General features: G+C 53.9%; 1 protein-coding gene across 1 annotated transcript in view; it reads right to left on the bottom strand.

Annotated features, from left to right (window-relative positions):
- Positions 1–14,437, bottom strand: part of WWC1 (WW and C2 domain containing 1) — a 66,240-nt gene that overhangs the window by 18,374 nt on the left and 33,429 nt on the right. The window contains exons 11-17 of the mRNA XM_023743485.1: positions 13,572–14,107; positions 10,401–10,509; positions 9,908–9,991; positions 8,484–8,570; positions 7,113–7,305; positions 2,493–2,645; positions 225–316 (exon numbers count right to left, since the gene is read on the bottom strand). Of these exons, the coding sequence (XP_023599253.1) occupies positions 225–316; positions 2,493–2,645; positions 7,113–7,305; positions 8,484–8,570; positions 9,908–9,991; positions 10,401–10,509; positions 13,572–14,107 (1,254 nt within the window). The remainder of the gene's footprint in view (positions 1–224; positions 317–2,492; positions 2,646–7,112; positions 7,306–8,483; positions 8,571–9,907; positions 9,992–10,400; positions 10,510–13,571; positions 14,108–14,437) is intronic.

Raw genomic sequence — 14,437 nt, 5'->3', positions numbered from 1 at the left:
GCATGAGTGCTTCATCGAACACAAATGACAAATCAGAACGGGGGTTTGGGAACCCCTGTACCGGACTACATACTGCCTTGCTGCCTGGACAGAGCCCGTGAGGAAGCAGGTTCTGAGTCTTCCTGGGGGACACTCTCCTGGTGGCACCCGCCTTCAGGGAGCTCATCCCTGGGCCCACGTCCAAGCCAGATCAGTTCCCGAGGCCCAAGGGCACTCCTGCTTACCAGCTGTCTCCCAGGTCCTGGGTGCTGCTCCTTCCCTCCTGCCTCTTCTCCAGCTCCACCGCTGTCTGTTCCAGCAGAGCAGACACGGCGTCCTGTGGAGACAAAGGCCGATGGGTTCACTGGCACACTGTGGACGCCGCCCCTCCTGGCAAGAATCGGAGCTTCTCAGGGTGAGGCCCTCCCAGTGCACCGAGTGGGTCAGCAGCTTGCCCCCAGGTCACATACGTTGGAAATACGTTGGCTCTTCTCCCTGCAGTTCTCCTGCAAATAGCCCTGTGTGTGGACAGTTTTGGAAGACAGCCCCCGTTCCGTAGTTGAGGGAGACCGAATTATAGGCCCCTGGTTGTAAGGAGATGACAGTACAGCCAGGGAGACCATCAAAGGAACCATCGATTACAAAGCAATGTGATAGGGACCATGCCAGACGTTAAGGATTGATGGTTGGGAACAGAAAAGCAACGGCAAAGTCAGCTTGGGGGGGGGGGGGGGGGGTGCATTCAGGGAAGGCTTCCTGGAGGAAGAACATCTATACTGAATGGTCTCTACAGTGAAAAAGCTGGTGTGAGTTAAATTATTTAACCCCTCAGACTCCGTTTCCTAATAACCTGTGACAAAGGGTTGTTATGAAGATTATACGCATAAGGTACGCAAGAGTGCCTAGCACATAAAGGCACTCAGTGTCTGCTAACAGCAAAGCCAAACTGACCTTTTCTGAGCACCTGGTTAATTGCAGATGCGGTTGGTAGTATAAAGCCAGATTGTCTTTTGGGGAAGGAAAGAGGAACTAAAATCAGCTGAAGGCCTGGTATGTGCCAGGCACTGGTAAATGGCTTACAAGTAGCATCTAACTGAACCTTTGCAGCCATCCTGGCTGGGAGAGATTATGATTATTCCCTTGAGGAAAGGGAAAGAGAAAACGAATGTGCCTCAGGCTAATGTGACTTATCCAAGAACAGGCTCTAGAAAAGAGGGGTCTTGTTGTTAAGACCTTTGCCAGCTCACGGTCACATGTTTGGAATGTGGGAGACATGGGTTTGCGATATAGCTTTGTTGCTTATTAGATGTTTGCCCTTAGGTAACCTCTCTGAACCTTGGTAAACTGTACATAATCAGGACAGTGCCTGACAAAAAAGGAAGTACAGAAAATGATGATGATGACAAAAAATGATGATGATGAGGAGGAGGAGAAGTAAACAGATTTAATTCTGACCCTCCTCCTTACCTGGGTGACCTAGCCCATCCCGTCCACTGAAATTCTAGGCAGTGACTGCCCAAAGTAACCAAGTACTGATGGAGGGAGGAAGCAGGATCCCTAACATGCTCTCAGGGGATCCCATTAGGACCCCATCACTCTGTGTTCAAGGGCAACTTCATTGCTCAACAGAGCCCTGGCCCGTCTACGTGGCCAGCGGATGTGGGCTTTCCAAGGGCAGGAAAGAGTTTAAGGACAGTTCAGAGGTGAAAGTGTACTGCACTAAAATGAAAATACGTATTTTTTAACTAAAAAAAAAAATAGGCAAATGTGAGATTTTTCAAGAAAAACTAATAACAAAACAGACATCACTGATCAAGCGCTCTTTACAGGCACTTCTCCAAAGCTTCCTAACAACCTTCTCTGACCCAGATCACAAGTGTAGAAGCTGACAGGTGAAATGACGGACCACCGTCACCCAACTAAGAAAGCTTCAGTCTCTTGCCCTGGCGTGGCTCAGTGGTTGAGTGTCAACCTATGAACCAGGAGGTCAGGTTCAATTCCCCAGTCAGGACACATGCCTGGGTTGCGGGCTCGATCCCCAGTGTGGGGTGTGCAGAAGGCAGCCCATCAATGGTTCTCTCTCATCATTGATGTTTCTGTCCTCTCCCCTTTTCCCGTCCTCTCTGAAACCAATAAAAATATACTCAAAAAAAAAAAAAGAGAGAGAAAGAAACCCCTCACCCCAGTCTCCTGGCTGTTCTTCCCATGGTTTCCCTCTGCCTCTTACAGAAAGCCTCCACTAGGCACATAGTAGGGTCTCAATAAAGGCTAATTTTGTACCTTGCACAGTTCTTTCTTTTCTTCCCCAATTCATCTTTAAAATGTGGTGAGTGAAGGTGTTCACCACACAAGTTGTATCAGGGCAAGGAAAGCAGAGGGGAGGGCACAATCGGGAAGGAGAAAGCTGCAGGTGGGGGAGATCTCTCCTACCCTGTCCCCTCTCCCACCACCCCCCCTCCTGGGAGAGGCCACTCCCTCCAGGGGCTGCCTGTGCTGGAGGGGGCCCCGCTCACCGTGCTCTCAGGCCCGGGGGTGGGGGCTCGGGCTCCCCCTGGCTTGGATTCCCTGCTCTGTTGCTTCAAGTATTTGTAGCTCAGGAGGTTGTACCAGCGAGTCGACCTCTCCCCAGACCGGCACACCTCAGCCAAGCTGATCTGGGCGCCTCCCTGTTGAGGAGGGAAAAGGGAGAGTTAGGAGCAGGGCCCACAAGGAGAGCTGGGGAATTTGGCTCCCGTATGGAAAACATCACTCCGGGTGGGACAGAAGCTTCCGGGGCGGAAGGGAGGGCTAGTTGTTGATCATTTCCAACAATCATGCATTCACGAATTATCCATTCACTGGTTTGCTCATTTGCCAAAAGCTTATTAAATGTTTATCTCTAGGTACTGAAATGGAGAGATCCCCCGGCTAGATTGTTAAAGAGAAAAATAGGATAATGCAGAACAAAATACATAGTGTGCCACATTTTCTATAAGAAATATTTGAGGTACAAGGGGGAGTGAACATGATCACATGATCCTATGTACAACAAGAAAAAATGGAGCCCGGCCCGTGTGGCTCAGTGGTTGAGCGTCGACCTATGAACCAGGAGGTCATGGTTCGATTCCCGGTCAGGGCACATGCCTGGGTTGTGGGCTCGATCCCCAGTGTGGAGCGTGCAGGAGGCAGCTGATCAGTGACTTTCTCTCATCGTTGATGTTTCTATCTCTTTCTCCCTCTCCCTTCCTCTCTGAAATCAATAAAATATATATATATATATATAAAAGAAATAATGGAAAGAGAAAAAAGAAGCCAATAAATGTGGTTACCTATATAGTAGGTGGTGGGACTTGGGTGGACAGGATAAAGAGAGGAGGATTTCTCTATAGTAAACCTTTCTAAACAATTTTTCTTTGAATCATGTAAATAGATCCCTTAAGAATAAAACAAACTACAACAAATCAACTGAATAGAGAGGAACCGCCATCTAGTATAAATTACATCTTACCTTCAGAGATGATAAAATGTGAAAATGACGTGTACCCTGAAATCTGTGCTATAGACAAACGTTAGGTGATGAAAGCTGCAGGGAAAATAATACAGGGGAAGGGTATACGAGGGGATAAGAGTGGACGGGGCGTGTGATTGTCCACAGGGTGGCAAAAAGACCTCACTGAGCCCTAGCTGGTTTGGCTCAGTGGATAGAACATTGGCATGTGGACTGAAAGGTCCCGGGTTCGATTCTGATCAAAGGCACATGCCCACATTGCAGGCTCAATCCCCAGTAGGGGGCGTGCAGGGGCAGCCAATCAATGATTCTCTATCATTGATGTTTCTATCTCTCTCTCTCCCTCTCACCTTCCTCTCTGAAATTAATAAAAATATATTTTAAAAAAAAGGACCTCACTGAGGTGGGCGGCACGTGGGTTAAGCCCAGAATGAGGCAAGGGAGTGAGCCTTGTCCATCAATATTTCGGAGAAGAGACAGCAAGTGCGAAGGCCTGGAGGGGGGAGCTTGCAGGTGTATTCAAGGGCACAAGGAGGCTGGAGCAAGCCTTGGGGCTGAAATCCAAGGTAACAGGAACAGGTGGAAATGGGGTTAAAAAAAAAAGGTCTTGTGAAGCATAGGAGAAATAACAGCATGTTGGTCTATTGACCGGCCAGATGCGGTGGAGGCGGCAGACCTGAAGACAGGATGGAGCAGAATCACGGTGGCCGTGCCCTCCCTGAGAGAGAATGGCCTGAGATGGGGGTGGGGAGGGCCCATCCCTAGAACCAGGAGAAATGGCAGAACCCACGAGACCAGCTAGAGGTGGTGGGAGCTGTGGGAACTCTTCGGGTTCCTTCTAACCTCTCACTGAGTGAAGCCAGGGCCCCTCGGAGGGTGGGGACGGAGCTGCTGGAGGCTGGAGGAGAGAGGGCAAGAACTCAGCACTGGGAGGAGCGGGGAGGGAGCCGTCTATGGAGACGAGAATAGTGCTGAGCATTCTCGGGCTCACGGGAGCTTCGAGACATGATGACAAAGTGACGCCACCCAGCACAGCTGAGTGCTTCTCCTGTTGCGCAGGGGGAGAGAGTACACAGGCCTGGGGTTGTGCCACGCGGGGGTGGCAGGGTGAGAAAGGGTGGGGAGCCGCCGTGCCGGTTATCCACGGGCCATGAGTGGGGCCCGGGAAATGGGCTGCCTTCACAGAACCTGTGGCACTGAGCTCAGTGGTCGGGGGTGGGTGACCAGGGCCCCACCGGACAGCCTGTGACCCGTTAGGCCACGCTAGAGCATCAGATAGGACTGTGGCCTGCGATACTGGGGAAGGCAGGCCACGTCCTCCTCCAAACCCCTAATCTGGGTCTGGGACACAAGAGACACGCACAGTGACCCTGTGAGAAGTAGGACAGTGCGATGGCTCTGCACAAGGGACGTGGGATCTGTGTTCACACCCAGACTCCTCCACCTACTCACTGGATGGCCTGGGTAAGTTACTTAGCCTTGATCCCTTATCTGTCAAACAGCGGTAATCCTAACGCTGCTTCCCAGGGCTGCTGTGAGGGTAATCCTAACGCTGCTTCCCAGGGCTGCTGTGAGGATGAAGTGAGACACTGCACACAAAGTTCTTAGCCCAGCACGAGACACTTCACACAAAGTTCTTAGCCCAGCACTAGACACACAGACACACTCAGGATGGGCACTACTGTGGCCTGGCGGACGAGATGGCTCAGACTCTGCAAATGCAGCGGTGAGGGGGCCTCTGCGTGGAAGCAGACAGCCCTCTCCCCTCGTGTCTCACTTCCTCGCCTCCTCCAGCCACCAGAACACGACAGCCTGACACTCCATCTCCCCACAGGATACGGAGAAATAGGCCTCTCATTGGCCGAGGATGGAAACAAGCCACGGTGGGATGAGCGCTTGGCTGCTGCCATGGCAACCGGCATTGGCCAGACATCAATTAGGGAGGAGGAATAAAAGGCATCCAATTAGGAGAAGAAAACAGGACTGAGTCTCTGCTCATCTAGGCGTGGCCAGGGCTGCGGAAACGCTAGGCTGGGGGGAGCCCGGGCTTGGAAAAGCGCTCTGCTGTCACTCAGCGTCCTCCATGTCTGCCACACCCTTCGGTCACCGTCCCTACCTGTGGGCTCCAGGGAGCATGGTGCCGGCGCTGAGGACACACGGAGGGGCTGACCTGGGTGAGCTGCAGAGGCGAACCTGCCTGGGTTCTAACTCTGCACCTGCCACCTGCCACCTCCTGACTGTGTGACCTTGAGAAAGTCCTTTCTCCTCTTCGTGCCTCAGTTTCCTCACTGGTATAATAGGACCTATTTTATAAGACTGACTGAGAATCAATAGAGAGAATACACGTAAGGAGCTTAGCCCAGGGCCTGCCACATAAATGCTGACTGTTGCCTAACTGTCGGTAATAATGACAACCGCAGATGCAGTGATGTACCCAGCTGAAGAGGGACAGGAACCAGCTTCCAGGGAGACTCTTCACTGCTCTGCATCCTTGCTATGGCACCAGCAGTGCCAGCATCTCCCGGGGGCGTGTCAAAATGCAGAACCTCGGACCCCATCACCTCGGACCCCATCACAGACTTGCTGAACCAGACTCTGCATTCTAACCAGAGCCCCGGGTAACCTGTGCGTGTCTCTCACCAGTTTGGGAAGTGCTGCTTTAGCACCTCACTTAACCCCCAGAGAGTCACCTGTCAGATAAGGAAACAGACTGAGAGATGAACTGTCTTAGGGAACTCAGGGCTGCGCAGGGAAGCACAGGGCTGGTGACAGCCTCAGGGCCAACATTCCAAAGCTGCGGCCCCCAATTCCCCGGCAGACCAGGGTTTCACAGCACAAACACGTCAGGGTTGGGGATGGAGAGCAAGGAGGTTCCCCACTTCTCTTAACTCATCTGTGCATTACAACAAGCGCCTGAGTTAGCTTCGAAGCCCCATTTTACAGATGAGAAAACTGAGCAACATCTCTATGTACTTGGGTCAGCCTGGCTCTAGGGAATGGCTTTCTTGGAACACAAATGTACCCGGAGCTACTTCCTCTCTAATCCTGACTTCTGCCAATGGGGGGAGGAGGAGCAGGAAGAGGAGGAGGAGGAGGAGGAGGAGGAGGAAGTGGCGTGGACTAGCAGTGGCCCCATCCAATGAGAACCTACTGTGTGCCAGACACTTGAGTAGGTGCTTTACATGAACTGTTGCTTTACATGAACTGTCTCTTGTAAGCCTTATAACGACTCTTTTAGTGGGCACGAGGCAGGCATTACCATTTGCATTTTATGGATGAGAAAACAGGACCAGAGAGGTTAAGTAACTTGTCCAAGGTCACCCAGCTACACCTCGAGTGGTGAAGGTGGGATCTGAGCCCCTGTATATGTGTTCTCCTGTAGTGGCGCACGGTAAAGCCACGGCATGCGGCTAGTTATCGTCGAGGTCCTGGCATTTTAAAAAACCCTTTCAGGGCTGTCACTCTTCCTCCTGTGAACCGAGCTCCTCCACCCCCAATAAGTCTGAGAGTGCCGTCTGCCCGTGGAAAGGTCTCTGCCCAGAAGCCCAGCTGAGCCTACAGCCTTTTCTCCAGACCTTCTCCCTGAAGAACACGATGCACCATTCCCCAGAGGACAGACAGACAGACAGACAGACACAGCCCTCACCAGGCAATCCTCCGGATGGCTCTGGTCAGTGGTACAGACGTCGACTCTTAAGGTCTTCTGGTGAAGGGCTGGGTAGGACATGGACACCCAGAACACCTCATTGAACACGAGGGCGTCCGAGGCGTCCAGAGGCCGCGTCCGGAACAGGCAGGTGGTGCTTTCGGAGCAGGGAAGGACGGCCACACGGATGTTCCTGGAGGGAGACAGAGACGCAGGAGAGCCTGGTCAGCCCAGGTCTAGGCCTGGCGTGTGGGGCTAACCGCGTGCTGCAAATGCCAGAGTGAACAACTGTCATTTCTCAGGTCGTCACGCAGGTGTGTGTGAAGGATATACCACACACTATCCTTAGGTAGAGGGCCCCTAAAGATAACGCACTGCTCTTCCTCCCCCTGAATCTCCTAAGTCCTTAGGACCTCAGCGCATGGGGAGCCTGAGGCCAGCAGCGTGCAAAGGTCCACGTGCCGGACCGACGAGGCTGCTTGTTACCACCGAGGAGCCCTTATACCGCTGCTGGTAGGAAGGCAAAGTGTGACGACCCCTGCGGAGGGGAACGTGCCATCCGAACAAAATCACAGATGCATTTACCCTTGGACCCAGACAGCTCGCTCTTAGGCTCTCGCCCAGATACCTGTGGGAGGACCAATGAGCTATGCAGAAGGTTCCCCATCCCGGTGCTGCGTGGGTGAGCGTGAGACAGAAAACCACCCCCGGGTGCTATCCCATCTTCCTTCTGCTTGGCCGGCTTTCCTCCTGCCTCCCTCCTTCCCGCATGGCGCACCCCCGGAGGCTGGCTGGGTGCAGACCACAGAAATAGGAGCTCCTGCTGCTGTCGTCAGGGCTTAGGGTGTAGCGAGAGGAGAACAGGTAGGCAGACGAGCTCAATGAAACAGAACCCGTCTGCCATGAGGAGCCAACAGGCAGAAGGTAGGTATTTGCCGGATGATCCATTTCAGGGAAATCCCGACAGAAGCACAGGGATGGCGCTGACGCTTGAGGATGACGCGCCTGCCTGTCTTTGCGGGGAACACCTGAGCTCAGAGCAGACAGAAGGGGCCATGGCCACCTTCTTCACAACTTGTTCACTCAAGTTCAAATCCCTATTTGCTCCTGGCCCATTCTTCGTGCTGGCACCCGGTAGGTGCTCAGGACGTACGTGTGAAGGAACCGAAGGGTCCAGAGGGTTTCTCATGAGAGCTGGCGTGTTTGCCACTGTGCCTGTATCCACATTCACTGCCTGACCCTTAGCGTCAAGGTCACAGGCATGAAATACCAGCAGTGGGTTTACGGAGGCCGCTGTCCGAGCAGGAGAGTGACCCAGGGATGGCTGCGGAGAGGAAGACACACACTCCAGCTTGTCCGCTAGATACTCACACTTTCTGGTCCTGCTGCAGCAACAGGGCAGAAAGGTTACTCAGCTGGACGATTAATATTGCAAACTGCTTATTCTTCTCGTCATACCTGCAAGGAAAAGGGGCACATGGAGCACCTGTGGGTAACGCACGTGTCTCTCTCTTTTTTCCTTTAAATATGTTTTTATTGATTTCAGAGAGAAAGGGAGAGGGGGAGAGAGATAGAAACATCAATGATGAGAGAGAATCATTGATCGGCTGCCTCCTGCATGCCCCACAATGGGGATGGAGTCCGAAACCCGGGCATGTGCCCTGACTGGGAGTTGAATTGTGACCTCATGGTTCATAGGTCGACGCTCAACCACTGAGCCAGGCCGGTTGGGCTGTCTCTCTCTTAATAATCACAGACGTGGCTGCCGGCAGCTCTGGAGACTGTGGTGAGTCAGATAGCACAGGCCACTGCTTCGCTGCTATGCGGGAATGCAGGAGCAGGGAAGGACGAATTTTAAAGGGAAGTCAGAAGTTTGTGTGAAATTTCCTGATACTTAAATATTGGCAATTAATTCTTATTAAAAAAAAAATACTGAGGCCCTGGTGGGTGTTGGCTGGGTGTTGAGACCCTGCAGAGAAAGGTTGTCAGTTTGATTCTCAGTCAGGTCACATGCCTGGGTTGCGGGCTCAATCCCAATCCCCTGTAGGGGGTACCCGGGGGGGCAGGGGATTGATCCATGTTTTGCTCTCACGTTGATGTTTCTCTCCCTCTCCCTTCCTCTCTCTCTAAAAATCAATTAAAAAATCTGTTAAAAAGATATTGAGGCCCTGGCCGGTGTGGCTCAGTTGTTCGGAGTGTCATCCCCTACACCAAGAGGTGGTTGGTGGGTCCGATTCCTGGTCAGGGCACATTCCCAGGTTGTGGACTCGATCCCCAGTTGGGCCACGTTCAGGAGGCAACCAATTAACGTGTCTCTCTCACATCAATGTTTCTCTCTCTCTCTCTTCCTCTCTCGAAAACCACTTTAAAAAAAATGGTTAAAATGGCAAACTTTTTTAAAACAATTGAGGCCATCCCCCATCAAGAGAAAACAAGAACCACACATCTGGGCTGCAGCCCCCAGGGGGTGACTTTGGTCCAGATGGCGGAGACCTGGTTGAGATGCTGCGACAAAAGCCACAGCAACGAGAGGCAGGAAGGGCTCAGGCAGGGGCTGGCTCTGCCACTGGCCCGCGCAGTGAGTCGGGGCACGTAACAAGGTCTTCAAAACCTCGTTTTTCTCCTGTAAAATGGGTGCTGGGAGGCATGGGAAGGGTGGCCCCTTTTAACTAGGAGTCCACCCTGTCAGCAGGTCCTGCTGCTCTGCCTTCCTCCCTGGGCAGCGGGCTGGGCAGATGCTGCCCAGGAGGAAGAGGCCTTGCACAGACCCTCTGTCCCCTCTCCCCGTTACTCACTGCAGGGCAACCTGAACCCGGGTTGCTCCCACCGCGTCTGGCTCCTCACTGTCGAAAGCAGGGGCTTCTGATGATGCACCGAGTCTGGAAGGCACGCGGGAAAGACAGGCGTCAGAATCCCTTGCAGCGACCTGGGCTCTGTCCGGGAAGGTGCGGTCGCTCCTCAAGGAGAAAAGGTTGGCAGGTCTGCTCAGCCCCCCTGCACACCCTGCCTTCCCACCATCGCTCCTGGTCTGACTTGAAGGGGCTCCCCTTTCTCTAGTACGTGCTCCCCTAGTCTTATGCCCCTTAATGACGACCACGAAACTAGCGCTCTCCCAAATCTGAAGCGCCCCAGCCCTAGGAGGAGCTGCCCTGCCTGCATCTTTGGCTGCTGGGGGAAGTTGGGGTCCCCGGGGCATGCCCTGCTGTAGGGGACGCCCCTCCCACACATCTTGGGGGCCCAACGTCTGCGGGATCACAGTTCCCAGAGACCCAGGTCTCAGGGACCCACCTCTGCACGGAAGCCTCATACACGCCGCTGTCCCCGGCCACGGATTCATCCGACACGGCAGCCGAGACGCAGGCCACTTTGAGGCCACACCCCTGGGCCGTATTCACAGCTGGAGGAAGAGGTGGGAGAAGGGTGGCAAGGTGGGGTTCAGAACCAGGGCACTGCCTTTGCAACACACACTTGAGATCCATCCAACCTCTTCCTAAGAGGGTCCTGACAAATTCCAACCACCTGTGAACGCGACAGCCAGGTGCCGCCTCGCTTCGGAGTGAAGAAAGGGTAGCATCTGATTCTGTGTTTGACGTCTGGGTGAAACTGCCTGGGTTCAGTTCTCAGCTCCACCACTTACTGCTTCAAGATATTGAGACACTGCCCGGCCGGCATGGCTCAGTGGTTGAGCACTGACCTGTGAACCAGGTCACATTTCGATTCCCGGTCAGGTCACATGCCTGGGTTGTGGGCTCACTCTCCAGTAGGGGGAGTGCGGGAGGCAGCCAATCAGTGATTCTCTCTCATCACTGATGTTTCTCTCTCTTTCTTTCTTTCTTTCTTTCTTTCTTTCTTTCTTTCTTTCTTTCTTTCTTTCTCTCTCTCTCTCTCTCTCTCTCTCTCCCCCTTGCTCTCTGAAATCAATAAAAATATATATTTTAAAAAAAGATAGTGGGACACCAATGTCACGTCTGTGAGCCCCGATTCCTCATCGGTAAAATGGGGGGGATACTCACCTTGTAGGGCTGTTAGGAAGACTCACTCCAACATTAGAGGGAAGTTTGTATCATAGACTGGTGTGGGGAAAGCGCTCTACAAAACCCATTACCTCGGTCCATGATATCCCCATGCCTTCCGGGTGAATCCCTACACAACTGGACCCTCGGGAAGGGCAAGGGAGAGGCGGGAAGGACAGAAGCACTGGCTCTCCCACTCGGCCTGTCCCATTCCACCCCTAGCTCAGCTCAGCTCAGCTCCCTGCCCTTGACAGAGGCCGTCAAAAGTCTCGGGGGGGGGGGGGGGAGGGGGAGTGGGGGCAGACTGGAGAGACGGGGTGAGCAGGCTGGGGAAAGGGATGTGGTGGGAGCCTGGGAGATGCAAGCAGCCACCTGGGGTGGCTTTTCCAGCCTGGGGCCCACACCTGCTGCAGCCTGCAGACCTCCTGTCTCCAGACCCCCACATCTCCACCCTCCGCTAAACCACTTACGGAGATTAATTTGTCTGCTGACTGAACGGCAGCCCTAATCCCTTAACCTGCTTAGCGTCTGGGCTCAGCCTGGCATCGATCACTGTAGTGAGGTTCTGGAGGTGGCATGACGGAAACGCCATCCTAAGAGGGGCTGTCTCTGGCCCACGGCCCGAAAGGACACTGTGGGGGCAGGAGGGGAGTCACTCCTGGCTCCCGGCTGGGGTCTGAGTGTCGGCTGGGGTCAAGTATTGTTAAGAGGTCCCACCTGCACCTCCTCTCCAGGGACCAATTGTCTGAAATTGCCACCTGCTGTAGGAGGAAGCCTGCTTTTATTCTGTTTGAGAGCACACAGCATGACCCCCTTCCTGCTGAGGGAGCCCAGGGGTCTCTCAGCTCCTCATCTAAGGAAACTCACGCAGCAGAGCCTCTAATTAACTAGGGGATCTGGCTCTCCCTTGCACACAAAGGGATAATTCTGGGCACCACATGGCCCTCCTGCCCATTCCTGTAGCCTCGATGCTCAGATGGGTCCGGCTTCTAGTTGGCCACTCGAGGAGGCAGGAGCAGGCACCTGCGGCAGACAGAGCCGGCACCGGCTTCACGTGGGTTCCGGGCAGGCCTGGCGCCCATCCTGACATTTCCGCTTCCTAGCTGTGACACTGACCTCGGACAAGTCGTGTAACCTCACCGTGCCTCACTTCTTTCTTCTGTTTTATGGGGATAGAGCAGCACCTACCTCAGAGATGCTGTGAGGCTTAAATGAGCACATATGCATAACAGTGTCTTGTATACCTGCACTCAGTAAGTCAGAGCCAGGAAAGGCCAGAGCTGAAGGTGAGCTTACTGAGCACCTGCTCAGACCTGACCTTCACACCCAAGGTCAGGCAAGCACAGTGGGGCCAGAGAGCGCCGAAGTGTCCCAGGAACGAACACCCTGGGCTACTTCGCATGCTAAGAGGAGAGTGACAACAAAGATGTTGGGTTCTTGGGTCAAAGAAACACCCATATTCCAATCCTTGCTTTCCCGCTTCTGTGTGTTCGGGGAGGGGGGGCCTACGGCAAGTGATGTCATCTCTCTAAACTGCTGTTTTCTCATCTGTGAAGTGGGCACAATACAAGTAAGCTATTGCACCCTATAAATCACATCGCCCACCTTTGATGCACCCCGATAAATGCTAGCTGTTATGATTTATTATGCGGCTTTCTCTCAATAAGTCTTAGCTGCCATCCTCAGCATTGCCTTCTGTTTGGGACATTCCAACATGAATCTCAATCCGACCCCATGCAGAATGGGAGTCAGATCACATGCCCTGGCTGCAAACACTCACATGGATCCTCACTGCAATTAGGATAAAACCCAAACTCCTTCCCACAGGCCCCCAGGCCTTCTGGGACCAGAATCCCCGTGTCTCCAGCCCTGCTGGTGACCCCGACGGCCGGCCCCTCCTGCAGACCCCTAGCTCTGGCCTCAGAGACTTGCTCTTGGTTCCCCCAAGGCTGGCTCTTCCCCCTGTGGAAGCCCCGGTTCAAGGCCACCCTCCTTCACAACCCAACCTGAAAACCTCCATCACATCCCCTAGTGTAATTTCTTCCCGCTTTTATTGGCCTGGTTGTACAGTAGACACTTTATGGGAGCAGGGACCCGTCTGTCCTGAAGACTGTATCCCTGTGACTAGCCCAGTGCCTGGCGCATGGCACATCTGCTGAATGAATGGATGAGCCATGTGCATCCATTCGCACGGGCCTGGCATTTCATTTCAGTATGTACTTAATGAGAATTACCTGCTGAATGAATGAATCCACCACGGAAAAACCCTTAGCCCAAGACGTAGAACATGTAAGTACACTCTAGTGAATGAATAAAGAAATCCATAAGCCCTATGGTATGATAATGATCATGATTATCATTGCGGTCCGTGCCCAGGCCTGAGCACACTTTCCCTCTCCCTGCCTCCCAGAGGCTGCCACCCTCCCGCTGTGGTTGTGTTCTCTACCTTGGCCCAACTGCTTGCCCTCCATTCCGGGTTCCTCCAGCTGGTACCTCTCCCGGCTGCCACTGCCAAGGCTCAGTTCGCAAAGAGTGGCACTCAGCTCCGGGTCTTCAAACTCCAGGGGGCTCAGGAAGGCGTCTCCAGCCAGGAGGGGGTCATCGATGAGAGGGGAGCAGGGCGGGGACGGGGAGGAGAGGGAGGAGCGTGGAGACAGAGAAGTCATGGACTTCGGGGTGCCGGTCAGGGAGCGCAGGGCCTGCAGGCGGCCGCCCCCCTCGGCCCTCTGGGTCTTGGCCACCTCGTCCTCGTGGATGGTGGTGATGTAGCCCGAGGGCCGGAAGCCCGTGGCCCCCTCCAGGAGCAGGAACTCCACCTTGCTCTGCAGTTCCGAGTCCAACTGCTCAAAGGGATCATAGTAGAGGTCAGTGAAGCTGGCGGAGGCGGAGGAGTCCAAGCTGGAGGCAGCCAGGGAGCCCCGGCTGGACGTGAGGGACCCAGGGCTGCTGCCTGAGGACAGGGACTGCATGCTGCTCGAGAGGCTGGGGGCAGAGAGAGGATGGAGGGTGAGGATACACGGAGCGACTGGGGCGGACGTCCTGCCCGGCTCTGAAAAGCACCTAAGCACGCAGAGTGCATGATCTCACTGGACCCTCTTGACAGTCTCCAGGGTAGACCACGCACCCCGTTTCACTAGAGGAAACTGATACCCCGAGAAGGCAACCCGATCAGAAACTGGCAGAGCTGGGATTCGAACCCAAGCCAACTGCCTTAAAGCTCATTTCCCCCTCTGTATCTCTGTTTCCCAAACCTCCGCTGGCTGCTTTCCATTTTCATGGTATTTTCCCGTATTTGAATCTAGCCCGAAATAA

Source organism: Myotis lucifugus, unplaced genomic scaffold (assembly GCF_000147115.1).
Source record: "Myotis lucifugus unplaced genomic scaffold, Myoluc2.0 scaffold_394, whole genome shotgun sequence".
In the NCBI taxonomy this organism is placed as follows: domain Eukaryota; kingdom Metazoa; phylum Chordata; class Mammalia; order Chiroptera; family Vespertilionidae; genus Myotis; species Myotis lucifugus.
Note: the sequence above shows the minus strand (reverse complement) of the source record. Positions and strands in the feature narration are given on the sequence as shown.